Source organism: Hyperolius riggenbachi, chromosome 8, assembly GCF_040937935.1.
Source record: "Hyperolius riggenbachi isolate aHypRig1 chromosome 8, aHypRig1.pri, whole genome shotgun sequence".
NCBI classification, from domain to species: domain Eukaryota; kingdom Metazoa; phylum Chordata; class Amphibia; order Anura; family Hyperoliidae; genus Hyperolius; species Hyperolius riggenbachi.
Window position 1 is genome coordinate 227556382 of NC_090653.1, and position 27084 is coordinate 227583465.

Here is a 27084-nt window from a genome sequence, read left to right on the forward strand (position 1 = left end):
TCTTTTCTCCCATAGGATTTAAAGCGCATAAGCATTGCTCAGACCAATCATTGGTTGATTGGCAAATCGTGGTACAGAGGAAGAATTCTATAAGTCCGGAAATCCCAGGCTAAACAGGTGGCTTTTCAGTCTGGATTTGAATAAGTCCTGGGAAGGGGCTGTCTTTACTGGGTATGGTAGGGAGTTCCAAAGAGTAGGGGCAGCATGACAGAAAGCTCTGTCTCCAAAGGTTTTGAGGTGCACTCTGGGAGTGACCAAGTTTATGGAACCTGCTGATCTGAGGTTGTGAGAGGTGTGGTGCAGCTTCAGCAAGTCCTTCATGTATCCAGGGCCCAAATTGTGCAAGGTTTTGAATGTCAGCAGTCCAATCTTGAAGAGTATTCTCCATTCTACTGGTAGCCAGTGCAGTGAGTGAAGGATCCGTGTAATGTGACAGTGGCGAGGCTGGTTTGTTAGCAATCTGGCAGCAGCATTCTGCACTAATTGCAGGCGGAGCAGGTCCTTGTTTGGGAGGCCTGCATAAAGGGCATTGCAGTAGTTCAGCCGTGATGTGATGAAAGCGTGAACTAGGTTTGGAAGATCCTCTGGGGGAATCAGATGTTTAATTTTTGCAATGTTCTTCAGATGAAAGTAGGAAGATTTGACTATTTGCCGAAATTTGGTTTCTGAAACTCAATTCCCCATCAATTAGCATACCAATGCTGCACACAAGGTTGGGGCTGTTTATGTCTGAATTCCCAATCCTGATTGGTGTTGATTTAGGATACAGCTGTTTTGATGGCAAGCGCTAGCTTTGGACAACAAGGACCTCAGTTTTTTCAGCATTCAGTTTCAACCAGTTGTCATTCATAGATGTTGGTAGCTCAGCCAAGCAAGAATTTATTTTTGGAGTAGGGTCTGTTCCACCAGTTTTGAAGGTGTATATAACGTAGTCTAGGGCCAACTACCACCAAAAGAAAGCTCTATTTGTGAGAAGAAAAAGAGGTAAAATTCATTTGGGTGCTAAGTTGTATAACTGAGCAATAAATCGTTAAAGTTGTGAAGTGCCAAATTTAAAAAAATGGGCTTGTCACTAGCGGGGTATAAACCTCTGGTTCTCAAGCGGTTAACCCTCTGGGCGATACAATTGCATCGCCCAGGAGGGGGCGCAGCACTTTTTTTTACATTTTTTTTTAAATCATGTAGCTAGCCTAGCGCTAGCTACATGATAGCCGCTGTGCAGTGGCATCCCCCCACCCCCTCCGATCGCCTCCGGCTATCAGCGCAAGCAGGAGATCCCGTTCTGAATCTCCTGGATCTCCTGCTAGGCTTCCCCCGTCGCCATGGCATCGACGTTGTGACGTCAGAGGGAGTCCCGATCTACCCCTCAGCGCTGCCTGGCACTGATTAGCCAGGCTGCACAAGGGATCTGGAGGGGGGGAGGCTGCGCGGTACGGCGGGTAGCGGCGGATCGGCGGCAAGCGGAAGTTACACGCAGCTAGCAAAGTGCTAGCTGCGTGTAACAGTAACAAAAAAAATTATGCAAATCAGCCCACCAGGGCCTGAGAAATCCTCCTGCGCGACATACCCCGAGCTCAGCTCGGGATCATCGCCCAGGAGGTTAAAAGGCAGTGTGTTTGTTACAAAATAATACATTCTCTTGTCTAGGCACATACTCCGCGTCAAGCTACCCCAGAATTCGTATATGTCCTAACTCTGGCCCTGTAACATGCATAGTGCAAACATTCATTGGATCAAACCATTAAAACGATTAGGAGCACATAATCTGCTGTCCTCTCCTGGGACCGATGCTGCATTAAACTACCTGCAAAAGGGAGCTAACACAATATATCCATGTGCACCATGCACACACCAGCATAAGCTGGAAGAAGCCCAGGTAAGTAAAACTTCATTTCTTTATTTTATGTGATATATCCTTTAAAGAGGTATCCATACCTGGGGACTTCTTACCAGTACCCATAAAGTGAATTGCTCCGCTGTTTTGCTAAGGTCCCCTCTGTTGCCACACTGTGACCCCTTTAATGCTCCATCCAGCGCATGCTTGGTCCTCTCCATGGAGTAGGCCACACATCTCCTTAATCGTGTTACCGTATCTGGGAGCATTCTACTCATAAGTAGAACACTCCCGGCCACAGAAGTCCGACTGAGGAGGCGCACGGCTACAAGGGGCTGGAAGAAGTCCCAGGTAAGTAAAATAGAACTTTTTACCCTGTCTCAGGTACACTTGAAAGGGACCTTGAGCTGTACTTAGAATCAAAATCGGGACTTACCTGGGGCTTCCTAAAGCTCAGGGTCTCTTTAAAGGGAACCTAAACTGAGAAGAATATGGATTTTTTCTTTTAAAATAATACCAGTTGCCTGACTCTCCTGCTGATCCTGTGTCTCTAATCCTTTCAGCCACAGCCCCTGAACAAGCATGCAGATCAGGTGCTCTGACTGAAATCAGCCTGGATTAGCTGCATGCTTGTTTCAGGTGTGTGATTCACCCACTACGGCAGCAGGACTGACAAGCAACTGGTATTGTTTAAAGGTGCGTATACATGCTGGATTCCCGCAAATGACGGATCGTCAGACCTGCCCGCAGGGCGGCCATTCTGCCGACAGTTTGCCTGTGTGTACAGTCTGTCAGCAGGCTGATAAGGCTGGTTTTGACAGATCTGCCAAGCGGGCAGGTGTGACGATCCATCGTTTGTGGAAATACGGCGTGTGTACGCGCCTTAAAGAGAATCTGTAATGTCACAACGTCCCCTGGGGGGTACTCACCTCGGGTGGGGGAAGCCTCAGGATCCTAATGAGGCTTCCCATGCCGTCCTCCGTCCCTCAGGGGTCTCGCTGCAGCCCTCCGTACAAGATGACGTCATTATTTACCTTCCCGGCTCCTGCGCAGGCGCTCTGACGGCTGTCGGCTCCGAAGTAGGCGGAAATACCCTATTGCCGCCGGGTCTGCTCTACTGCGCAGGCACACGTTTCCGGCGCCTGCGCAGTAGAGCGGACCCGACTGAGATCGGGTATTTCCGTCTACTTTGGAGCCGAAAGCAGCCACAGCGCCCCCGCTGTAGCCAGCAAAGGTAAATATTGAATTGACAGTAAGGTCTGTCGCCGGCTGTTCAGAGGGCTGCAGCGAGACGCCCGTGGGACAGAGGACGGCGTGGGAAGCCTCATTAGGATCCCGAGGCTTCCCCCACCCGAGGTGAGTACCCCCCAGGGGATGTTTTTGATGTTACAGAGTCTCTTTAAAGAGAACCCGAGGTGGGTTCTAACAATGCTATCAGCATACTGAGGCTGGGTCTGCATATACTGCCCAGCCTCTGTTGCTATACCGATCCCCCCTAAGCCCCCCCTGCGCTATGCTATGCCCCCATAAATCATCAGCCGAGCTGTCGACACACAGCGTGTCGCAGCCGGCTGTTTATCTCTACATATAAGGTAAATATAAAAAGAGACACTGACATCTAGTGGCCACAAAAAACTATCCTAAAAGGAGCACTCTATATATAGCAATTTTTATTTACGGTATATCTATTTATGGTGGGAGCTAATTTCGTCGAATTCTCATTATCTTCATCTTGATATCTTCCATAGAGATAATTATGCCAATTCTCCATGACGAGGAAAAGAAGGGGGGGGGGGGGGGGGGGGGGAGGGAACAAAGGGAAACAGGGAAAAAGAAAAATATATAATTAGTTGTTATATATCCAATGCGCATATAAAGACATCAATAATGGTGGTGTTGAGATAAGACCACAAAGGAACCAACAAAAGAAGAGAAAGGAAGGCAAAGTAGGCAAAGAAAAGTAGTTGTAAAGATATGATGACCTGCACCTCAAAAGGTAGAAAAAGAGAGGTGTGTGACCAAGAGAGCAGAGGTCAGAAAGCAAACACCAAAAAGGGAAGCAGACTGGGAAGTACAATGGTGTGTCTTCCGACAACTAGAGCATAGATGAACATCCAACATGAATAGCGCACAAAATCTTTGATTCACCATGTGCCTATAAAATGCAGGACGCATCGGATAATATGTAAATTACCCTATATGGTGAGGGAAGGAATGAAAAGTGTATCAACAGTTGCCTGCATGGGTCAATGCAAAAAGCTGCTAAACGAGAAATCTTCGTTTAGGCCACCAGGAGTTTGTGTACCCATTTCAAAAATCCACCTTGTCTCTGCTCTAAGTAGGGACTGGGTAATGTCTCCTCCCCGCAATGGGGGTGTGATCTTCTGTAGACCAGTGACTTTCCAGCCTACTGTGCTACTATTGTGGTACTCCAAGGCATGTTGAGCCACAGGGGTAATCTTTTTGTTTTCGGAATAATCTTTTGCTGATAATCTAATGGTGGAGAAATGTTTCTGTATTCGTAATTTCAGGATATTTTTTGTCTGACCAATATATTTGAGACCACACGGGCATTCCAAAAGGTAAATTACCCCTAAGGTTTGACAGTTGATATATTGTTTCAACTTAAAATATATCGTGTGGGACGCATTCCACACTTGTTTCGTAGGTGTCATTGTTGGACATATGTTACAACTGTTACACGGATAACTGCCCTTAACCTGGGTTGGAAATATTCCTTGTTTAGAATAGTGACTTTTACACACGATATTCCTAATAGTAGGGGCTCTCTTTGCGGTGAGCGAAGCATGTTCCGTCACATAATCACACATAATTGGTTCACTGCGGATTATTGCCCAATGCTTACTCAATATATTGCGTATCTGAGTCCATTGGTTGTTGTACATCGTACAAAACCTAACCAATTCTTCTTTTTTCTTTACCTTGGGCTGCAGTAAGTCCACTCTGTTGCTCGATCTCGCTCTGAAAAGGGCCTTTTTAATCGAATTCTTGGAATATCCTCTGTTTTGGAAACGTTGTGATAGCTGTTCGGCTTCCTTCTCAAAGTCAGACAGGTTTGAACAGTTCCGTCTTAACCGGAGGAATTGACCAACTGGAATATTGCGTTTGAGTGCATCTGTGTGAAAAGAGTCAAAATGTAGCAGGCTATTAACGGCGGTTTCCTTGCGATATAATGAAGTATGTATATTACCCTGCCTATCCACTGCTATCTTTAGATCTAAGAAGTTAACTTCAGTTGTGGAATAATTGGCAGTTAGAAAGATATTATGGTTGTTTTTGTTTAGTAAGGACACAAATGTCTGTGCCTTCTCCATGTCTCCATTCCACAATATTAGTATATCATCCACATATCTGAAATAACACAATATGTTATCGTGAAAACTCGCCATTTCCGATGACCACACAATTTTTCTTTCCCACCAACCTAAAAAAAGATTGACAATTGAGGGGGCACATTTGGCCCCCATTGAAACGCCATGCACCTGTAGATAATACTTACCGCTAAACGTAAAGAAGTTATGATTGAGAACGTAGTCTAATAGTTGTAGAAGAAAGATGTTGAAATCGTCTCTTGTAGTCGAGGTGGAGCGAAGAAAGTATTTGACTGTCGATAAGGCATCTCTGTGATTGATATTTGTGTAAAGGGATTCGACATCACACGTGATGAGTAATGAGTCTGGTGGCAAAACAACATCATCCAATTTAGTAATGAGATCTGATGAATCTCGTACATATGAATCCAAACTGATCACATGATCTTGCAGAAAAAAGTCAATAAACGAGCAGCAACGTTCCAACAGGCTACCAATACCTGCCACTATTAGTCTACCAGGTGGCACTTCTTTATTTTTATGGATTTTTGGTAGTAAATATAGAGTCGGTATAACCGGATTTTTTACAGTCAGAAACTGCCACTCTCTGAGTGAAATGAGACCCATCTGTTTGGCATCCCTTAAGATAGAGTCAAGCTTATCTTTAAATACAGTCGTAGGATTAGTGTACAGTCTGCGATAAAATTTCTTGTTATCAAGTTGTTTATTGGCCTCTTTTTCATATAGGATGGTAGGCCAGATAACAATATTGCCTCCTTTGTCCGCCTCTTTTAAAACTATGTCCCTCCGTGATCTTAATACCTGTAATGCTGCTTTCTCCTCCTTTGATAGATTATTCTGTGTATTAGGAGTACTTCGGATTTTCTTTAGGTCTTGGAGCATCATCTCAAAGAAAACTTTAACCTGTGGACATAATGCAAGAGATGGCATAAAATTTGAGGGAGACCTAAAACTAGTCTGAGGTCGATCCTCTTGTAGAGACTCATTCTCACTTACCAGATCAAGCAGGTCTTGTAGGACCTGTCGATCGATGGCTTCCGGAAGGTACAGTGCGTTTTGTAGTTGCTGGGAGGTCTGCTTTTTGTTATGGTAAGCGAATTTCAAGGTTACTTTGCGGCAGAAGAGGTTAGTTCGAACAGGTCAAAGTCTTTAGTTGGGGAAAAAGATAAACCCTTGCTCAAAACTTTGGCTTCGGCATGGGTAAGAGGTTGATCAGATAAATTGATAATTTGGAGTTCCTCAGCTACTGTATGGTCTCTGACCTCTCTAATAATCTCTTCTTTTTGTTCGGGGATTGTGCATAACTGGCTAATCTTCTTCTGATATCTCCTACCACCCCTTCGCCTTCGCTTTCCGATTCTAAAAAAATCGGACGTGTCCGAAGATTGACGACTAGAGAGATTGACAGGTAGTTCCCCAGACCCATGTTGCTGTTGTTTTTACATGTTTTTAATCATTTGGATAATCAATAAAGATGGATTTGTTTATAATTGCTTTACTATAGTCCTGAGTGGTGCTTGTATGGCCCCCTTTCTTTCCCTTTTTAGTTCTCCACTCTCGGCTAGTGGACTGCAATCGGTTGAGTCCAGGACCATGCATGCGCAGGGAAGCTCGACTAGGCCAGTAGGGGAATTAACTGTGCAAACTGCAGGAAAATGGTGATCGAGCAGATATACTACAGGGGTCTGGAGGAAGGTACTTGGCTGTGGCTACTGGGCACAGCTGAGTGAGAGCACAATCTTCCAGGGCGCGGAGTGGACAGAGAGTATGCACTGGACAGAGCCAGAACATTAAGTGGCACACCGCGTCAACAGATGGGACCCCAGCAAAGATGGGGGGACAAAATGAACTCTGAATCTTTGACTGCCCCCTGAAGTTTATATGTGAATTATTGTAATAGGAGAGCAGCATAGGTAGGTAGTTAGTGTATAACAGCAGCTTATTTTTAATGGTTTGCCTGTAGTTCAGGACCTGTGAACACATTAAACTGTATCAGAGATGTTTAAATAATCAGCTTTTATACTTACCTTTGACTTCCTCCAGCCCCATGAACCAAGTCACGGCCAGTCGTGGTTCACCGCACACGCGCAGCCCAGCAACATGCGCTCCCAGTACTAACTGCGCAGGAGCAGACCACTCCCAGCAGAGAGCACAACACAGCCGTGCATTTGCCATGACCCACGACTGGAATATATACCGGGGGGGCCCCAGCGGAGGGGCCCAGGTGGACGGCGATGGAGCCCACGTCCGACACAGGGCTGGACGAAGCCCCAAGTAAGTATAAAATCTGCTTATTCAAACATTTCTGGTTTCCTTTAAAGGAAATCTAAAGCAAAAAAAAAAAAAAAAATTTACTTACTTACCTGGGGCTTCTTTCAGTCCCCTGGAGTCATCCTGTGCTTCTGAGATCCTCTGGCCAGCACACCAACCCCGCAAAACTTTCTTCACATATGCAATGTGCAAAAATTGCTACTGCGCATGCACAGAGGGAGCAAGATCAGGAAGCGCACGGCTCGGGGCAGAGCATGCGCAGTGGCCTTTGACTGGCCGCGACTGGCCAGCTTTTGGGGGGTTGCCGCTGCTTGATGGAGGGACCCAGAAGGACAGCTCGGGCACAGGATTACTCCATGGGGCTGCAAGAACCCCCAGGTATGTTAAACTGATTTTTTCCCCCTTTTTAGTAACCCTTACAAGTCTTTTCTTTTTAAATAACACTGAGAAATCACACTCATAACCAAATATAAAATCTGCCTTGGGTACACTTTAACCACTTGAGGACCCACCCTTTACCCCCCCTTAAGGACCAGCGCTGTGCTGAGTGATCTGTGCTGGGTGGGCTCTGCAGCCCCCAGCACAGATCATTTAGCAGGCAGAGAGATCAGATCACCCCCCTTTTTTCCCCACTAGGGGGATGATGTGCTGGGGGGGTCCGATCTCTCATGCCTGCATGTGGCTGGCGGGGGGGCAGCTCAAAGCCCCCCTCCGCGGCGAAATTCCCCCCTCCCTCTCCTACCTGCTCCCCCCCCCCCCCGGAGATCAGGGCTGCACAGGACGCTATCCGTCCTGTGCAGCCAGTGACGGGACGTCCCCTGTCACATGGCGACGATCCCCGGCCGCTGATTGGCCGGGGATCGCCGATCTGCCTTACGGCGCTGCTGCGCAGCAGCGCCGTACAAATGTAAACAAAGCGGATTATTTCCGCTTGTGTTTACATTTAGCCTGCGAGCCGCCATCGGCGGCCCGCAGGCTATTCACGGAGCCCCCCGTCGTGAATTGACAGGAAGCAGCCGCTCGCCCGTGCGGCTGCTTCCTGATTAATCAGCCTGCAGCTGGCGACGCAATACTGCGTCGCTGGTCCTGCAGCTGCCACTTTGCCGACGCGCGGTATGAGTGCGCGGTCGGCAAGTGGTTAAGGCCTAGTGCACACCAGAGCGGTTCTGCTGCGGTTTGCGATCCGCTTGCGGGTGCGGATCCGCTAGGGTAATGTATTTCAATGGGCTGGTGCACACCAGAGCGGGAGGCGTTTTTCAGAAATGCGTACTCCCGGGCTGCTGCAGATTTTGGATTGTGGATGCGTTTCTGCCTCAATGTTAAGTATAGGAAAAACGCAAACCGCTCTGAAAAACGGCACTTCAGAGCGGTTTGCCAGGCGTTTTTTGTTACAGTAGCTGGTCAGTAACAGCTTTACTGTAACAATACATGAAATCTACTACACCAAAAATGCTTCACAAAACCGCAAAATGCTAGCTGAAACGCTACAGAAAAAGAAGAAAAAGCGTTTCAAAATCTGCTAGCATTTTGCGGATCTGCTAGCGGTTTTTGGTGTGACCAGGCCTATGTGAGCAACTGTGGTTTCCCATGATGCATCACTCCTGAATATGCAAATCATTTCTTTATTCCCCTGAAAGCAAGGCTGCACATCCAAAACCGCTGGTGTATAGTGAGGCTTTAGCCAATAAATTTTACAGAGCCACACTAATCGGTGCAGGGTGATGCTAATATAGACATCTTGCTACTAAGGTTATTTAACATAGAAACATCCTAAAATGTTAAATATCCTTAGTAACAAGATGTCATTATCAGCATTTGCATCTGCATATATTACCTGGTCCCGGCAATCACGTCTCCATCACTTCCTGGTTAGTGTGCAGGACTGAAGCCGCATGGTGATTGGCCGGCTGCAGGACTGCTGCAAACTAACTAGGAAGTGGAGGAGACATTATAGCCCGGGACCAGGTAATGTATCCCTTCACCCCGCCTACTCTCGCAATGAACCATCCCTGTACATATGTCTAACCCTAAGACCCTCCTGGTGCCTAACCATAACCACTCCATCCCCATGCCCTAACCCCCTGCCTAGCTGAACCTACTCCCTGCCGCCAAAGGCGGCAATAGTAAAAGCCTTGATTAGCAGCAAGGAGGTTAAAATGTGGTGCTTAATAAATAGCGGGCGATTGTCCTAAAGCCCTTTTTATCTGCTCCGAATCCAACATACATGTCAGCCTGTTTCGAAATTTCTGGTCCTCTTCAGTGCATGGCATGGATTGATATGGATCTATGGAATAGGGCATGGACCAGTACTAAGGATCATGGGAAACAACAGTCCCTCACCTAAAGCTGAATTATCACAAATACCTTCTGTTTTGAGAAGACAAAATTGCATTGCTTTTTAATAGAGGGCTTATTGAACTTTCAGCCCTTTATACCCTCCTGGTAGTTCTAGGTCACCATGAGCTGTCTGGATAGTTCTTAGCAGTAGATCACAGCTAATAAATAACATCTGTCTGAATGCTGCATGATTTTCAGCCACTTGATGGTAGCAGAGCACTGTTCAGACCCATACCTGGGCTAAACACTCTAGGCTCAAAATGTGGCTACCCGGAGTTTTTCTCGAGGTTAGACATCCTTAGATAGAAATCTGAGCCTGAACAATGCTTGAGGATAATACAAATAAGCATAAAGGTGGCCATACACTGGTCGATGTGCCATTAGATCGACCAGCTGACAGATCCCTATCTGATCGAATCTGATCAGATAGGGATCGTATGGCTGCCTTTACTGCAAACAGATTGTGAATCGATTTCAGCCTGAAACCGATCACAATCTGTGCAGCTGCTCCTGCCGCCTGTCCCCCCCCCCGTATACATTACCTGAGGCTGGCTCCTGGGCGTCTTCTCCGCACTGCACCGCACTGCTGTTCTTGCTCCATCCCGGCGCTTCCTGTGTTACTCCGTGACCAGGAAGTTCAAATAGAGCGCCCTCTATTTCAACTTCCTGATCACCGGAGTGACACAGGAAGTATAAGCGTACACTGGGAGATGCGGAAATGCGGTGCAGCGAGGAGAAGAGGACCCCGGAGCCAGCTTCAGGTAATGTATACATGCTCGGATCGGGCCCGAATCGTACGTCGCAAGCGACGCGCTCCTACCGCCGGGCGATCGAGGGTAATTTCCCGCACGGCGCGATCGACGGTCCGATCCGATTTCGGGAGGGAATCGGATCGGCGGGTGCGTTTAGCGCAAGCGATTGGCAGCAGATCCGATCCCAGGATCGGATCTGCTGTCGAAACGGCCGTGAATCGAGCCAGTGTATGGCCTGCTTAAGTTTTGTTATGCTAATCCTCTGCCATAAGTGACATTGTTAAGCTTGGGCACTCATAACAAGCGCTGTGCATTGATTGTTGAATGCCTATGTCACATTTCAGTTCAGGTACTCTTTAGCCTTAAAGGCAACTGAGCACCCCCACAAAAAAATTACATTGAACCTCCCCATAAGGGAACTTCACAACGATGTATGCCATTGGTCGGCCAGGGGTGAGCTTCAGAGGAGGGTTCTTTGAAGTGGGGCCAGCTGCAGATGATATGACGACTTACAGGGATGGGGGCTACACAAGCAGCCCCCGATAGGTGACCAATGGTGTTCCCCCTCCCTATTTTTTGGTGCTTAGTTCCCTTTAATAACCTGGACAATGGCATCCAAATAATTTCATCAGGCTTCTCTGTCATACTTGCACTTCCTCAGTCCAGCACTGGCTTTGGCACCTCCCTGTTCTGTACGCATGCGTGCCGATGGCCGCAGACCAGGGCTTGTTCACATCATTAGCGCAGAATGGTCGTGTGATCAGAACGCAATGAGCACAATGGCACGCCATCTGCGCCGCTGATCCCATTCACTACCGAAAAATGCATGCATCAGTTCGATAGCGCACCGCACTGCTGCAAAGCGCATATGATCTGAATGGCAGAAGTGCTGTCTATGCACTTCTGTAAAGCAGAGGGACACCAAGAGCTCCAATAGTGTAATTCGTCTTGGGGACAACAAAATAAATGAGAAGTTAAAATTATACTTACAAACCACGGTTACCAATAGGCAACCACTGTATAGGCAGGTGGGGAGAACAATCCTGACACCACTCAGGAATAAAAAGTCGCTCTCTGTAGACAGGAAAATAGGGTAACAACCCTCCACCCAGGGTGGACTCAATGCAGTGTACAAGATACAGAGGCGCCAAAAGAATAAAAGGTAATTAAATGAACTTCAAAAACCAACTGGTTAAACAGAGGAGGCAGCGGTGGTCTTACCCCCTCCAAACAGACACAGGCAAAGACTGCGATTCAGACAGTCAACAATTATTCGGAACTTATTTGGAGTTCCGAATAAATTGTTGACTGTCTGAATCGCAGTCTTTGCCTGTGTCTGTTTGGAGGGGGTAAGACCACCGCTGCCTCCTCTGTTTAACCAGTTGTTTTTTTAAGTTCATTTAATTACCTTTTATTCTTTTGGCGCCTCTGTATCTTGTACACTATGCACTTCTGTGTTCTTGAGTGTTGCACTCTATACGCGCTGCCGAAATGCACACAGCAGTGCATATGATGTGAATGAGGCCGAAGGACTGTGGATGGAGGCGAGGGTCTGTGTTCGCTTCCACACACGCGCAGCATGTATACGTTTGCGCCAAAGTGCCATTTGAAAAGTATAAGAGGCCCACACCTGGGTAAGCTCCACTCACCAGTGGGAGGGTCAGTGGTCTCCTGAACATAACATAAGATTAACTTCTTCAACCTGTAGTTCCAAGCACGATGGCAGCATGGTGATGTAGAGGTTAGAACTCTCACCTTGCAGTTCCCAGCCAGGGCACTATCAGCACAGAGTTTGTATGTTCTCCTCGTGTCTGCGTGGGTTTCCGGCGGGCACTTCCAAACTCGCTGGTGGAACTTTTTGAGATAAGAAAAAGGGGCACTTAAGCCATGCCCCAGTAACACACCTAAGCACGCCCCCAGCACACCCCTAGTCACACATACCATAAAGATTTCATAAATAAAATGTATTGTTCTATAATTCAAAACACACTGGTCCTTTCTATCCTGGCTCATTTTCCTTCATAGTAACATTTGAAAATAAGAAATATATACATCTAAAGTATGAGACTAAAGTTTAGAGTCAAACACATTTTTCAGTATAAAAATACATATATTTGCACAGATCTGTACATGAGTCCTGAAAGAGGGACATATAAGGAAGAAAGAGGGGCAGAGGAATTGGGTTCCCAAAGAGGGAATATCCCTCCAAAAGAGGGACAGTTGGGAGCTATGCCAAAGATGTACTATCTGCACTCCACATTCCACCTCCGTGCGCCGCCACCACATGTAAGCCGCTCACCAAATGCTGTAGCTGACCCTATGTTAGAACCAGCAGTATGCACCTATTCCCATCAGGGTCAATCAGAACCAGGCTTTTTGGTAAAAATAATCCTCTTCTGGTATCCTAAACAAGGACTAAAATTGCTCCACATGTATCCAGCATCTTACACACCACAGCAAGCTCTGCCCTACCGGTTTCGTCACCCCGAGACTCCTCAGGGGCCTGGCTATCAGTAGTGTGGAGACGCATATAACCAGAACCTTATGCAAATGTATATATCCTCTGCCAATAGTAAAGTGATCCATTCCATGCATCAAAAATGGCTTCCTCCTGTAAACTAGAAATCTCATAAGCCCCCATGGTATCCTTAACAGCGCGTATCAGCCTCCATCTACGTCACCCCAGCATTGCCACTGGTCCGATGTTATGCCATTCATCATGGCGCTCCGCTTTCCTACATGCTAACTCTCCTTTGTTGCTATAGTAATGCGTCTCAGCCCTGCGCTTGCTTAATACACAGCTTTCTAGCTGGTCCAGCGTGCCACATTACATCATTGCGCATCAGCCTATTACTTTCTGGTGCGTGGAGCTACATTCCTCCTAATTCCTAATGATCCATGCCTCTCAAACTAGAACAAGATGGTTGGTTAACTTCAACCTAAACATCATATGGAGATTTCTTAAGTGTCACACCTCTCTTACTAAGGTCTACACTCTCTATTCCCATAGCAACCTCTACGCCCTTCCATTACTGACCACCAACCATAGATTAATGTATACAGTGCCTCATGTGCATCCTAATAACCCTACATACATCGGGATATATAGTAAAAACCTAAAAATTACAGATATTATTTAATACAAACATATAAATACGTGACTAATAACACCTTCTACATTGCAACACTATATATTAATACATAACTTCTAAGACATGCAACTCATCATATTATTTACTGTGAGAAAGCGCGGAAGAGCCGCCGCCATGAGTCAGCGGCAGGCGGCTCTTTCCGCGCATAGCGGGCCTGCACACGGAGAGGCAGCCGCCTCCTCTCGGTATGAGGCGGCTGTCTCCGTGCAGGGCTCAGCGGAGCGCGGAGAAACCGCCACGTTGGACGCGGCGGTTAGCGCGCATGCCCCCGCTGCGGAGACACCGCAGAGTGGGGCTGCTGTGGCTGGGACTCGTAGTCCCTCCAGGTTCAGAGTGACGCGCGCGCGTGCACTCAGGCAGGGAATTTATGACAGACAGAAAGGAGTCAGCTGACCAGGCTGGTCAGCTGACTCTGGCTCCACTCGTCATTGGTCCAGCACTTAGGGAGGTGCTGGAAGGGTACCTGTCTATATATACTGCTACCTGGTCATTTCTCTGGTGTCTGGCGTTGCGATCACATACGTGGGAGCACCCAGATCCGTAGTCAGATCCGCAAGTGTGCCGGGACCAGCTGGAGCTGTAATCCTACACTTAGCTAGATTCTGTTGATAGCTTAAAGTACTACTTGATTGTGATTATCTGTTATGACTTTCTGCCTGCCTGACTATCCTCCTGAACTCTGATCTTGTACCTCGATATTTCTGATACTTTGTTGCCGAACCCCGGCTCGTCCTTTGACTCTGCTTCCGCCTCTTGATCTTGTACCTCGATATTTCTGATACCCTGTTGCCGAACCCTGCCTGTACCCTGACTCCGCCTTTGCCTTCCGATACTGTACTTTATCTGTCCGTGTGTGTACGACCTGGCTTGTCCGACCTCGAGAACTGACCTTACTGTTAGAGGCGGTTCCCTGTCCTGTTAGTGACACTCCCTCCAGAGTGTCACTTTCTGATATCCTTCCTACTCTCAGCCTGACTCCTCCTGTCTTGGAGAGTTCAGGTCTTCAGAAGGAATCTGTGCAGTACTCCTTATTGCTCTAAGGCTTAGTCCTCTAAAGTGTTACTGTTACACCAAACACTACACTCTACTCAGGTGAACAGAGGTTAGCTGGTATATCGGATTATCGGTGATACTGCAGATCACTTATAATCTGGTATACAGCTGTATTCCCCGTGATACTGCAGATCACCGGTAATCAGATCCTCTCTGTGCTTCACCGATCGTTACAGAACGCCAGACCCAAACTATATGGACGGACACTCTGACCATCTGGGAGCAATGGCCTCCTCTATGGACGAGATCAATCGAATGCTGGGTGGGCACCAGACACTGATTGATTCGTTGTCCGGGTCGTTACAAACCCTCCGGACAGCTATAGATGAGGTCCGATCCCCCCCTAGTACTGATATACGTATGCCAGTACCCGAGAGATTTTCCGGCCACAGATCTGACTTCCGCAATTTTAGGAGTAGAGTGTTGTCGTATTTCGAGTTGAGACCCCAATCCTCAGGCACGATGGCCCAAAGGGTCACATTTCTTAAGACATTACTGACATGAGCCTTAACATCTGTTGATGAATTCTTCAAAACAATGGCGGTAATCTACGACGACCCAGATATTGCCTCAACCTCAGAGCAGCAGCTCAAGTTATTACGCCAAGGCAAGGGTCCAGTCGAGGATTACGCCTCTGAATTTAGGAGGTGGTCAGTGACAACCAGGTGGGACAACTTCGCCCTGTTAGACCGTTTCCTATCTGGGTTGTCGGACGAGGTCTCCAGCCTCATGTTGAGTCAGCCAGAGCCCACGACACTTGATGGCGCCATCTCGGCGGCCATCAGGATTGATCGCAGATTGCGTTATCAGCGACAAAACCGGGGTAAAGACCAGGTTAAACTTGTCTCTTACGCAGCTCCTCCTGAGACGCCACCTACGCCTGTTTTACCTCCACCTGAACCTATGCAGATAGGTCGGTCAAAACTATCTCAGGTAGAGCAGAGACGCAGAATGACAGAACAGTTGTGTTTATATTGTGCGGAGCAGGGTCATAGAGTACGAAATTGCCCCAACAAGCCAGGATATGGCCCCACGAAGCCGGGAAACGGGCATGCCTAGGAGTAGTGGGGGGTGACACCCTAGGCACTCTGCTCTCACCCCTTAAAGAGAAAAAGTTGCTTCTCCCTTGTGCTATTACATGGGAGAACAATTCTATAGCCACCGAAGCTTTTGTGGATTCCGGCTCAGCGGCTAATTTTATGAGTATTGAATTCGCTAAAAGAATGGGTATTCCTCTCACCCCAGTGAAACCTCCCATCCAAGTCACGGCAGTGGACGATTCTCCCTTGCAACGGAATCGATCTCTGTCACAGACTCCAGAGATGAAGGTCACTATTGGGGTACTGCATGGGGAATTATTGCAGTTTTTTGTTTTACATATGTCCACCTCCACCATCATCCTAGGCACGCCATGGTTACGAATCCATTCACCGCAGATAGACTGGGCCACAGGGCAGTTAACAGCATGGTCACCTCATTGCTTCCAGCAGTGTTTGGGGAGGCTGACGCTAGGTCAAACCAGGGTACAGGTGGAAGGTGTACCTGAACAGTACTCGGATTATGCCGATGTGTTCTGTCCTAAGGCTGCGGATAAATTGCCCCCGCATCGCCCTTTCGACTGCCCCATTGACCTCCGTTCTGGTTGTATGCCCCCTCGAGGCCATCTGTATAATTTATCTGGCCCTGAAAAACTAGCCATGCAGGAGTATATACCCGGGAGAACTTGGCCAAGGGCTTCATTCGCCCGTCCCGGTCACCGGCTGGGGCAGGTTTCTTTTTTGTTAAGAAAAAAGACGGGGGCTTACGGCCATGTATCGATTACCGGGGCCTTAATAAAATCACAGTGAAGAATCGCTACCCGTTGCCATTAATAGACGATTTATTCACACAGGTCACGGATGCTAGGATATTCTCGAAACTAGATTTACGGGGGGCATACAATCTGGTGCATATAAGAAAGGGCGATGAATGGAAAACGGCCTTTAATACACCTGACGGGCATTACGAGTACCTGGTGATGCCCTTCGGGTTGTGTAATGCCCCGGCCGTTTTCCAGGAACTCATTAATGAGGTCTTTAGGGAGGTGTTGGGGAAGTTCGTTTTAGTCTACCTAGACGACATTCATATCTTTTCTAACAACCTCTCTGAACACAGAACCCATGTCAGAATTGTATTGGACAAACTGAGGCAGAATTTGTTATACGCTAAACTTGAGAAGTGCATTTTTGAGGTTACGTCGGTTGCCTTTCTGGGATATATAATCTCCACCTCGGGTCTGTCTATGAACCCTGCCAAGGTCTCCGCGGTCCTGGAGTGGCCGCAGCCGGTGGGGTTAAAGTCCTTACAACGGTTCTTGGGTTTTGCAAACTATTATAGAAGGTTTATTAAGGGGTACTCCACAGTAGTCGCACCCCTCACCAGTCTTACAAAGAAAGGGGCAGACACCACTCATTGGCCTCCCGAGGCCTTACAGGCATTCTCTACTTTAAAGGGGTTGTTCTGCTCGGCGCCCATACTGAGACACGTGGACACTTCTTTCCCGTTTATAGTTGAGGTAGACGCCTCAGAGGTTGGAGTGGGGGCTGTGCTGTCTCAACGTTCAGGTCTTCAGGGTAGATTACACCCGTGTGCCTATTTTTCCCGGAGGTTCTCTCCGGCAGAGAGAAACTACGATATAGGCAATAGGGAGCTCCTAGCCATCAAATTGGCCTTCGAAGAGTGGCGTCATTGGCTAGAAGGAGCAGAGCACACGATCACGGTTTATACCGACCACAAGAATCTGGAATACATCGAGGGGGGCCAAAAGGTTAAGCCCTCGGCAGGCTCGATGGTCTCTATTTTTCTCGAGGTTCACATTCTTGATTACGTACACTCCAGGTAGTAAGAATACTAAGGCGGATGCACTCTCTAGGTGTTTCGAGCCGGAGACAGCACAGCCCTCTGTCCCCGAGACCATTGTTCCACGAAGATTGGTGTTAGCCGCTATCGAGACTTGGGAGAACTGGAAGGAGACTGAGTCCTTTCCAGCAGGATATCCCGGAAGGGAAACCAGATGGGGTTTTGTTTATCCCGTTACCATTCCGTCTCCAGATCCTGGAGATGGTCCACTCACACAAGAATGCGGGACATCCTGGGGCGTCTAGAACGCAAGATCTCGTGGCCAGGTGTGCGTCGTGGCCCTCTCTAGCAGCTGACTACAAAGAGTTTGTCAGGGAATGTGCGGTGTGCGCAAAAAGCAAGCCCTCCCGGCTGGCACCTGTAGGTACACTGCAGCCTTTGCCCACCCCGAGTGAGCCATGGACCCACTTATCCATGGATTTTGTGGGTGAGCTCCCTAGGTCTGAGGGCATGTCGGTCATCTGGGTGGTAGTCGACCGCTTCAGTAAAATGGCCCATTTCGTGCCTCTGAAAGGACTCCCCTCGGCCCAAGAACTGGCTGATTTATTCATCACCCATATCTTCCGTCTGCATGGCATTCCGGAAGACATAGTATCCGATCGGGGAGTCCAGTTTGTCTCAAAGTTTTGGAAGGCATTCTGTCACCAAATGGGCATGAGTCTGTCATTTTCGTCTGGCTACCATCCACAGACGAATGGTCAGACTGAGAGGGTCAACCAATCGCTAGAGCAATTTTTAAGATGTTACGTTGCCGAAGCGCAGAATGATTGGGTTAAATTCTTACCTTACGCAGAATTTGCGCATAATAACTTAAAGAGTTCTTCCTCGGGTTTCTGTCCTTTTCAGATAGTAACCGGGAAACTGCCCAAGTTCTCTCCCTTGCCGATTGCGTCCACTCCATTTCCCGCCTTGGAGGCCTGGCAAAGGTCATTCAAGGACATGTGGTGGACCATAAAGGATAACCTGGTAAAAGCGTTTCAGAGTCAGAAGGGTCAAGCCGACAAGAGACGCTCTTTAGAGTGGAGATTTCAACCAGGAGACTTGGTCTGGGTGTCCACCCGCCACTTGGCCTTGAGACAACCTTCAGCCAAGTTGGGACCCAGGTTCGTGGGTCCATTTCGGGTATCAAGAAAGATCAACAATGTCACGTATACCGTTGATCTTCCTGCTAGCATGCGTGGTGTAAGGTCCTTCCATGTATCCCTACTTAAACCTGCAGTTCATGTAGGTCTTTCTTCTCCTCCTCCTCCTGTAATAATAGATAATCGACCTGAATATGAAGTCGAGAAGGTTTTAGACTCTCGGGTAGTACAAAATTCAGTACAGTATCTGGTGCATTGGAAAGGGTACGGCATTGAGGAGAGACAATGGGTACCAGGGACTCGCATGCATGCCGATGAGTTAAAGAGGGAGTTTCACACTTTGCACCCAGAAAAACCTGGAAGGAGCTGTCCGGAGTCCACTCCTCGGGGGGGGTACTGTGAGAAAGCGCGGAAGAGCCGCCGCCATGAGTCAGCGGCAGGCGGCTCTTTCCGCGCATAGCGGGCCTGCACACGGAGAGGCAGCCGCCGCCTCTCAGTATGAGGCGGCTGTCTCCGTGCAGGGCTCAGTGGAGCGCGGAGAAACCGCCGCGTTGGACGTGGCGGTTAGCGCGCATGCCCCCGCTGCGGAGACACCGCAGAGTGGGGCTGCTGTGGCTTTGACTCGTAGTCCCTCCAGGTTCAGAGTGACGTGCGCGCACTCAGGCAGGGAATTTATGACAGACAGAAAGGAGTCAGCTGACCAGGCTCCACTCGTCATTGGTCCAGCACTTAGGGAGGTGCTGGAAGGGTACCTGTCTATATATACTGCTACCTGGTCATTTCTCTGGTGTCTGGCGTTGCGATCACATACGTGGGAGCACCCAGATCCGTAGTCAGATCCGCAAGTGTGCCGGGACCAGCTGGAGCTGTAATCCTACACTTAGCTAGATTCTGTTGATAGCTTAAAGTACTACTTGATTGTGATTATCTGTTATGACTTTCTGCCTGCCTGACTATCCTCCTGAACTCTGATCTTGTACCTCGATATTTCTGATACTTTGTTGCCGAACCCCGGCTCGTCCTTTGACTCTGCTTCCGCCTCTTGATCTTGTACCTCGATATTTCTGATACCCTGTTGCCGAACCCTGCCTGTACCCTGACTCCGCCTTTGCCTTCCGATACTGTACTTTATCTGTCCGTGTGTGTACGACCTGGCTTGTCCGACCTCGAGAACCGACCTTACTGTTAGAGGCAGTTCCCTGTCCTGTTAGTGACACTCCCTCCAGAGTGTCACTCTCTGATATCCTTCCTACTCTCAGCCTGACTCCTCCCGTCTTGGAGAGTTCAGGTCTTCAGAAGGAATCTGTGCAGTACTCCTTATTGCTCTGAGGCTTAGTCCTCTAAAGTGTTACTGTTACACCAAACACTACACTCTATTCAGGTGAACAGAGGTTAGCTGGTATATCGGATTATCGGTGATACTGCAGATCACTTATAATCTGGTATACATCTGTATTCCCCGTGATACTGCAGATCACCGGTAATCAGATCCTCTCTGTGCTTCACCGATCGTTACATTTACCCTATATTTCTGCAAAATATGCCATAGTGTAATCATCATGTGATGTAAGCTGCACCACCCACCCTCTACTTGATTCAGAAATCAATACTATAACTCATTTCTATATCACATTATATCACATTATTACCTTTCAGAATGCACATGAATATGCGCCATCTACCGCCCTACCTCCCAGGCCCGCTGTCTGGATGTCACCTTGGACTCTGACCTCTCCTTCACCCCCCACATCCAAAACATCACCAGAGCCTGCAATTTTTACCTCCGTAATATCTCCAAGATTCGCCCCTTCTTAACCCCGGACACGACCAAACTGCTCATCCATGCCCTCATCATCTCCCGCCTTGATTACTGTAACTCCCTCGTTTCTGGCTTTCCCTTGAAATGCATAGCCCCTCTTCAATCGGTGATGAACGCGGTTGCAAGGCTCATCCATTCTTCACACCGCTCCACAGCCACATCCACATCTCCCCTCTGTAAATCCCTGCACTGGCTCCCTATATGTTTCAGGATTCATTTCAAGATTCTATGTCTGGCGTATAAATCTGTGCACAAAACCTGCCCTACCTACATCTTGGAACTTGTTCACAGGTATACACCTGGTCGTCCCCTCCGATCCTCCAATGACCTTCGCCTCACCGCCCCACGCATTTCCGACTCCCATGCCCGCTTGCAGGATTTCTCAAGAGCGGCCCCCACCCTCTGGAACGCCCTTCCACCGCCCATCAGACTTGCTCCCTCCTTCAAGCAGACTTGCTCCCTCCATCCACATTCAACCAAGCCCTCAAAACCCACCTCTTTAAGATGGCCTACGCACCCCCACCACACAATAACTCTCTGCTGAATATTTTACAGCCCCACCTAGTGTTTCCACCCCACCCCTTTAGATTTTAAGCCTCTGGCAGGGTTCTCCCTTCCCTGGTGTAATCTACAGGATCGTGTGCTACTGTCCTATGACTGCCTGTACTTGTATTACTGGGCCTACCTAACCAGCAGCCCATATCGCATGATCATGTATTTTGTACAATTTGCCTTGTACAACTTTGTTCTATGTTGTATAACCTTGTTATGTCTTGTATCATTGTATATATTTACTTTCGGACCTGCGGCATAGCATACGCCGCATAAGAGGGTAGCAGGCAGGAAGGGGGTATTGTGCACAGCGGCGGGGAGTGAGGTCGGACCCCACCATCTGGTTTTTAAAAACCTGTTCCTTCTGGTAACCTGGTGGGTTGAACGTGGACCTTTTTTTAAGCCTGTGTGCACAAACCCTGTACCTACCCCACCCCTATTGATTCTCCCTGTTGGTCCTTCCTTGGCCAGGAAGTGTTCTTGCAAATTTGTTCACATCAATATAGGTGTTCAGTTTATTAACCCCTTGCCGGAAGGCATATTTTAACCCTTTGTCCAGGATCCTCATTGCTGACTTGGTGAGGAGCAACCCACTAATATTAGAAATCCTGTTACCCTCTACTCTCTTCTTTTCATTTCTCCCTCCTCTTCTTCCTCTTCTATTCCTGTGTTCCGTGTAATTCTTGGGGTGTATTCCAGATTCTCCCATACCTCCCTCTCACTCTCCCCTAAAAATAATGGTGGACTGATTCCTCTGTTTCTCTATCCAATGGTTCAAATCTATTATAGATAGGGAATGGTTCATCTCTTCCTCCTCTTTCCTCCCATCCTGTCATAGAAACCTTTTCCATAAGGGCTATGCACAAAACCTTGTCCCTGATTTCCAGGCACTGATCCCCTTCCAAAAGGCCGTGGTGCACCTCCTCCTTAACCTCTTCCTCTACGATTCTTGGGTTGTTCCCAACCCATCTCCATCGGGTTTCTAGGCTGTTCCCAACCTCTCTCATTCAGATTTCTTTGATTAAATTATCTGCTCCCAGGGGGGCCATAACCTCCCCTATGGGGGTTGTTGCCTCGTCCACCATTCCCATAAGGGTTCCCTTTCCGTGGTCTATTCCTTCAACCCCTTTCTTCACCTGCCCTTAATTCACTTCCGCCATTGTTCCCCGAGGTTAGTTCTTTCCTACCTTGCTGGCTTCCTCAAAGTTGTTTGGTCCCTGTGGGGCCCATTTTTTATCCTTAAAGAGAATCTGTATTGTTAAAATCGCACAAAAGTAAACATACCAGTGCGTTAGGGGACATCTCCTATTACCCTCTGTCACAATTTCGCTGCTCCTCGCCGCATTAAAAGTGGTTAAAAACAGTTTTAAAAAGTTTGTTTATAAACAAACAAAATGGTCACCAAAACAGGAAGTAGGTTGATGTACAGTATGTCCACACATAGAAAATACAACCATACACAAGCAGGCTGTATACAGCCTTCCTTTTGAATCTCAATAGATCATTTGTGTGTTTCTTTCTCCCTGCAGTTCTCACGCACTGAAGTTTCAGGCTGCTCTTTTTTCTCCTGCAAACAGCTTTGCCCTTGTCTGTAATTCTTCAGTATGTGAAAGCCCAGCCAGCTCAGAGGACGATTTATCCAGCTTGTAAAAGATAAGAGAGAAGAGAGAAGCTGCTCTAATCTAAATAATACACAGGCAGTGTGCATAGAGGGGCCTGGAAGGGGGAATTCATAGCAGAACCACAACACTGAAGAACTTGGCAGCCTTCCAGACACAGGCCGACAAGTCTGACAAGGGAAAGATACATTGATTTATTACAGAGACTGTGATAGCCGAAAGTGCTGCAGTAAGCCAGAACACATTAGAATAGTTTTTGGAACTTGTAGGATGATAAAAAACAGGATGCAATTTTTGTTACGGAGTCTCTTTAAGGCTGATTTATTGCATTTCTCCTGTTCTATTTGCCACTTGTATGCACTTTTCTTCATATATTCCTGCCAGTCATTTTGAAATCTATTGATCTTCACCTCACTCACCTCTTTCTCATTTTTCTGTATAACCTTTGTAAGAATCCCAGCATTGTTTACAAAATTTTCCTCCTCTTTATGTATCTCCATCTTTTGTCTAATGACCCCTATCTCCTATCACCTAATCTGTCTAATGCTAGGTACACACCATACAATTTTCTGGCACATTTACCTGCCAGATCGATTCTTTCCAATATGTCCGATCTGAATTTTGTTTGATTTTTCAATATTCCGTTTTTTTAAAATCATTTTTCGATCGTTTTTTTTTCTATCGATTTTCATTCAGTTCTATGAAAATCGATCAAAAAATGAGCGAAAAAAAACAATTTTTTAAAAACAAGTAATAACAATCAAAAAAAGATCGGAAAATCTATCAAAATTCAGATCGGACATGTTGGAAATAATCGATCTGGCAGGTAAATCTGCCAGAAAATTGTATGGTGTGTACCTAGCATCATCTGCTCTGCTTTCTCTTGACCAGTAGTTTATGTAAATAAGCACCACATACTGTACATTGAGGAATTCCCCTAGTTCTTTATCGTTCTGGTCATCCTTCTAGGTCTAGGATATAATTATTGAGATTAGCTAGGTCCCACCAGGCATTTGTTTCTTTAATCATCAGACCCTGTAACTGCTTAAACATGTCAAGGGTCTGGTGATTGGGATCCTGTTCTTTAGGGAAAATCTTATCAAGATCTATAGCGCCTCTATTGCTAATGTTAAACACATTTATCTTTATGTGAGATTCTGCAGCACACCACAAATACAAATTGACTCAGAGGAAACCTCACATGGTATAATAACGTTTATTTAATAAAAAAAGTAAAAGACTTGTACTTAAAAAAATAACTTTCTATATTCGCATTTAAAATTTCTCCACGTTTGTCCAGCGTCTCACACACCATAGCAAGCTCCACCCTACTGGTTTCGTCACCTCGTGACTCATCAAGGGCCTGGCTATCAGTAGTGTGGAGACGCATATAACCAGAACCATGTGAGGTTTCCGCTGAGTCCTTTAGGATACAAGAAGAGTATTCTTTTTACCAATAAGCCTGGTTTTGATTCGCCATGATGGGTGTATAAGTGCATACTGCTGGTTCTAACATAGGGACAACTACAGAATTTCGTGAGCAAGCTTACATGTGGTGGAGGTCCATGAAGGCGGAGTGTGGAGTGCAGATAGTACACCTTTGGCCTGCTCAAAGGCATTGCACATTGTACATGTTAAAGAGTTCCTCATATGAAGCAGTATTATGCTATGTGATGTTTTTAACTTCGACGAGGTGGGATTAGAAGCTGACGGGGAGTAGAGGGAGATCCCTCCATAAGCTATATCTGCTGTTCTGTGACTGGATCGGCCAATTGATCTGGTGAGCGTAATCTATTACCAGCTTCAATGCAAATTTGGTGAATTTGGTTGATGCACATGCGATTGGTGGAGGAATATGAGAGATTTTATTACCATAACAGGACTTCACTATTGTATTCATTTTTATTTTTACTGTATATTCTGAGGTGCTGATTATGAAGAGGTATCCAGAAAGGAGCCCTGTCTGGTGGGGTGAAGACTGAGGATAATAGTGAGACTGTAAAGTGGACTTCACTGATCTGAATTAGTGATATTATGACCATTTGAAGTCTGTCAATATGTAGAGAACTTATCTTATTGTTCATTGGTTCACCAGGAGAGGCAATACCATCTTGTGGAGAAGCCTCCAGGGTGTCTGTATTAATAAGTGGTGGAAGAGCGCATTAGCCAATTGGGATCACAATTGTCTGTGTTCCCCTGCAGTCTAATCTCTCCCTCAGGCAGGGGTCACACTTGCTACTGCGGTTTTCTGTGCAACTTCAGGTGTTCCGGCACTCCGTGATTACGCTTGGAACTAAGTTTATCTATCTGTTACTTTCCACGTTTGGAAAGGAACACTTTTTTTGCGGAAAAAGCACACAACTGTACAATTTTAAAATGCGGAAACGGAGTGTGAACAATCACTAAAAAAATACTGATTCCCAAGCAGGCCCTCAATTGCAATGGCGATGGCAATGGTGTATGTTTTGCGGCAACTTCTGTGCCATTCTAGCAAATGTCACCTCTGCCTCAGGGAAGCAAAGGGAAATCACACGCTTTGTGCGTTAAAAAGCAAATTGGGTTTTTTCCCCCGTTGCGGAAAACCGAACAATGCTCCCGTGCACTGCAATTGTGCATTGAGAAGCATTATGTGTGTTTTCGTGTTGGGTAAAACGCCTGCGATTTTTGCCAAGAGGGACCCCAGCTTTAATCCCTCCTCTCTCTGGCAAGGCAGCTGCAGTGTGTCACCCCAACCTCCAGCCTGCATGTGGCAGGGAAAAAAGGGAGGGCTGAGGCAGGGAACACACTTGACTTTCAGTTTTCCGCGCGCGTTTTTCTGCATACTTTTTCTGCACACCAAGTGTGTTTCCATGCAGGAAAACGCGCATGTTTTTTCACAGCAGCTGATGTAATTGATAGAGAAAACTGCCAAAATGTGCAGAGTCATGATGCAGAATGTCTCTCTCAGTTTTTCTGTGCAGAAAACGCGCATGAAAAGTCAGGCAGGGGTCACACTTGTCTTTCAGTTTCTACACTTTTCAGAAAACTGAAAGACAAATGTGACCTCTACCTTACAACAGCTAATGTAATTTATAGAGAAAACTGACAAATTGCGCAAGATGTCAGTTTTTTTTCTGCATGCGAAATCTGCATTAAAGTGTGACCTAGCTCATTGATTAACATGAGTTCTCAGTTGAAGTCAGTTTTTCTGTGCAGAAAACGCGTACGAAAGCCGGTAAGTGTGACCCCTGCCTCAAGTGTGTTCCCTGCCTGAAGGTCTGAAGAGCGACAGTGTACAACTTTAACCTGTGTAATTCCTTGCCCGAAGCTGTGCTGTGCAGTCCTTAGAACATTGGTACAGAGAGCTTTTTAACTTACTTACTTTTAAGGATCCCTCATAAGTCTCTACAGACCACACAGACCGGGAAAATAAACCACTGACTGTCAGTAAACTGAAACTAGCAACACTGAACAGAGCTTCCTTTTTTCATACTGAGAGTTGCCACACACAACATGGCCTCTGCAAGCTGACGTTTACATCTTCAGATGGGCGTGATTACAAATGGCTGTTTGGAAAGGGAAGTGATTCACTTGCATGGAGTTATTCATTAGCAGCTTTCCAGCAGTGGCCCTATGATAGACAGCAGCAGGGCTGGCGCTGGCTGTGCGCTGGCTGTGCGCTGCCCTCACCCCGATCACCATCATGTCCAGCAGCAGCATAGAGGATATGTTCCTGTATGATGTCCCAGCCACTGTCATGTGCAGCTTCACTGAGATCATCGACTCTCTGGATGACTCTGACTGGAAGAAGTTTGGTGAGTTTGGGGGAGAGAGAAAGTATCATTTCGATCTGTTTTGCTTTGGCAATGCTAAATGTATTTGGTCTTGCCAATAAAACTTCTTTGAATTGAATTGTAAAATGGGTTTCAAGTGTCTGGCACGGGCAGATCCCTGCTCTGCTTCACATCTGACAGGTGGATCTGAGGGACACAGGCTGTGTCTGACTGCTGGGAACTTGGGGGACTTCCTATTAATTGCTCATGTGCTAGTTAGCCATTATCCTACAGCAATCACTATGCAAGTGACTTGATTCATCTCTTATCAATAATAACAATAACAGCAACTATAGTATTACAGTATTCAGCTGTAGTTTGAAAGTATGTTGTCTAGTATTGGATGAGAGAGTCTGTTTGGTGTTCTTGATACAGTCTTTAGAGAAAGAGATATTTCATTATAATTTAGAGCCCACATCTGGTTTGTAACGTTTATACCTGATAAAGTGGCCTTCCTAAGATGGCCATACGTGATGCAATCAATTGATTATTCTATCTATCTATCTATCTATCTATCTATCTATCTATCTATCTATCTATCTATCTATAT

The 27084-nt window shown here is 46.9% G+C and overlaps 1 protein-coding gene and 1 long non-coding RNA gene across 4 annotated transcripts in view; one reads left to right on the top strand and one right to left on the bottom strand.

The window, feature by feature from the left end:
* LOC137527615 (uncharacterized) lies at positions 1 to 26230 on the bottom strand. The gene is made up of 6 exons (XR_011023189.1): positions 26084 to 26230; positions 5989 to 6090; positions 5355 to 5531; positions 4777 to 4970; positions 3513 to 3599; positions 1 to 962 (listed from the first exon to the last, which is right to left on the bottom strand). It is a non-coding gene; the product is annotated as an uncharacterized lncRNA (long non-coding RNA).
* The window catches only part of IRAK1 (interleukin 1 receptor associated kinase 1), a 191264-nt gene continuing 190198 nt past the window's right edge, over positions 26019 to 27084 (top strand). For 2 of the 3 annotated variants that reach the window (XM_068248243.1, XM_068248244.1), the window contains exon 1: positions 26020 to 26516. In XM_068248243.1, coding sequence (XP_068104344.1) covers positions 26405 to 26516 — 112 coding nt within the window. In that variant the 5' untranslated portion in view covers positions 26020 to 26404. Of the gene's footprint in view, positions 26517 to 27084 lie in introns of all 3 variants that reach the window. The other variant, XM_068248242.1, reaches the window with a different exon arrangement.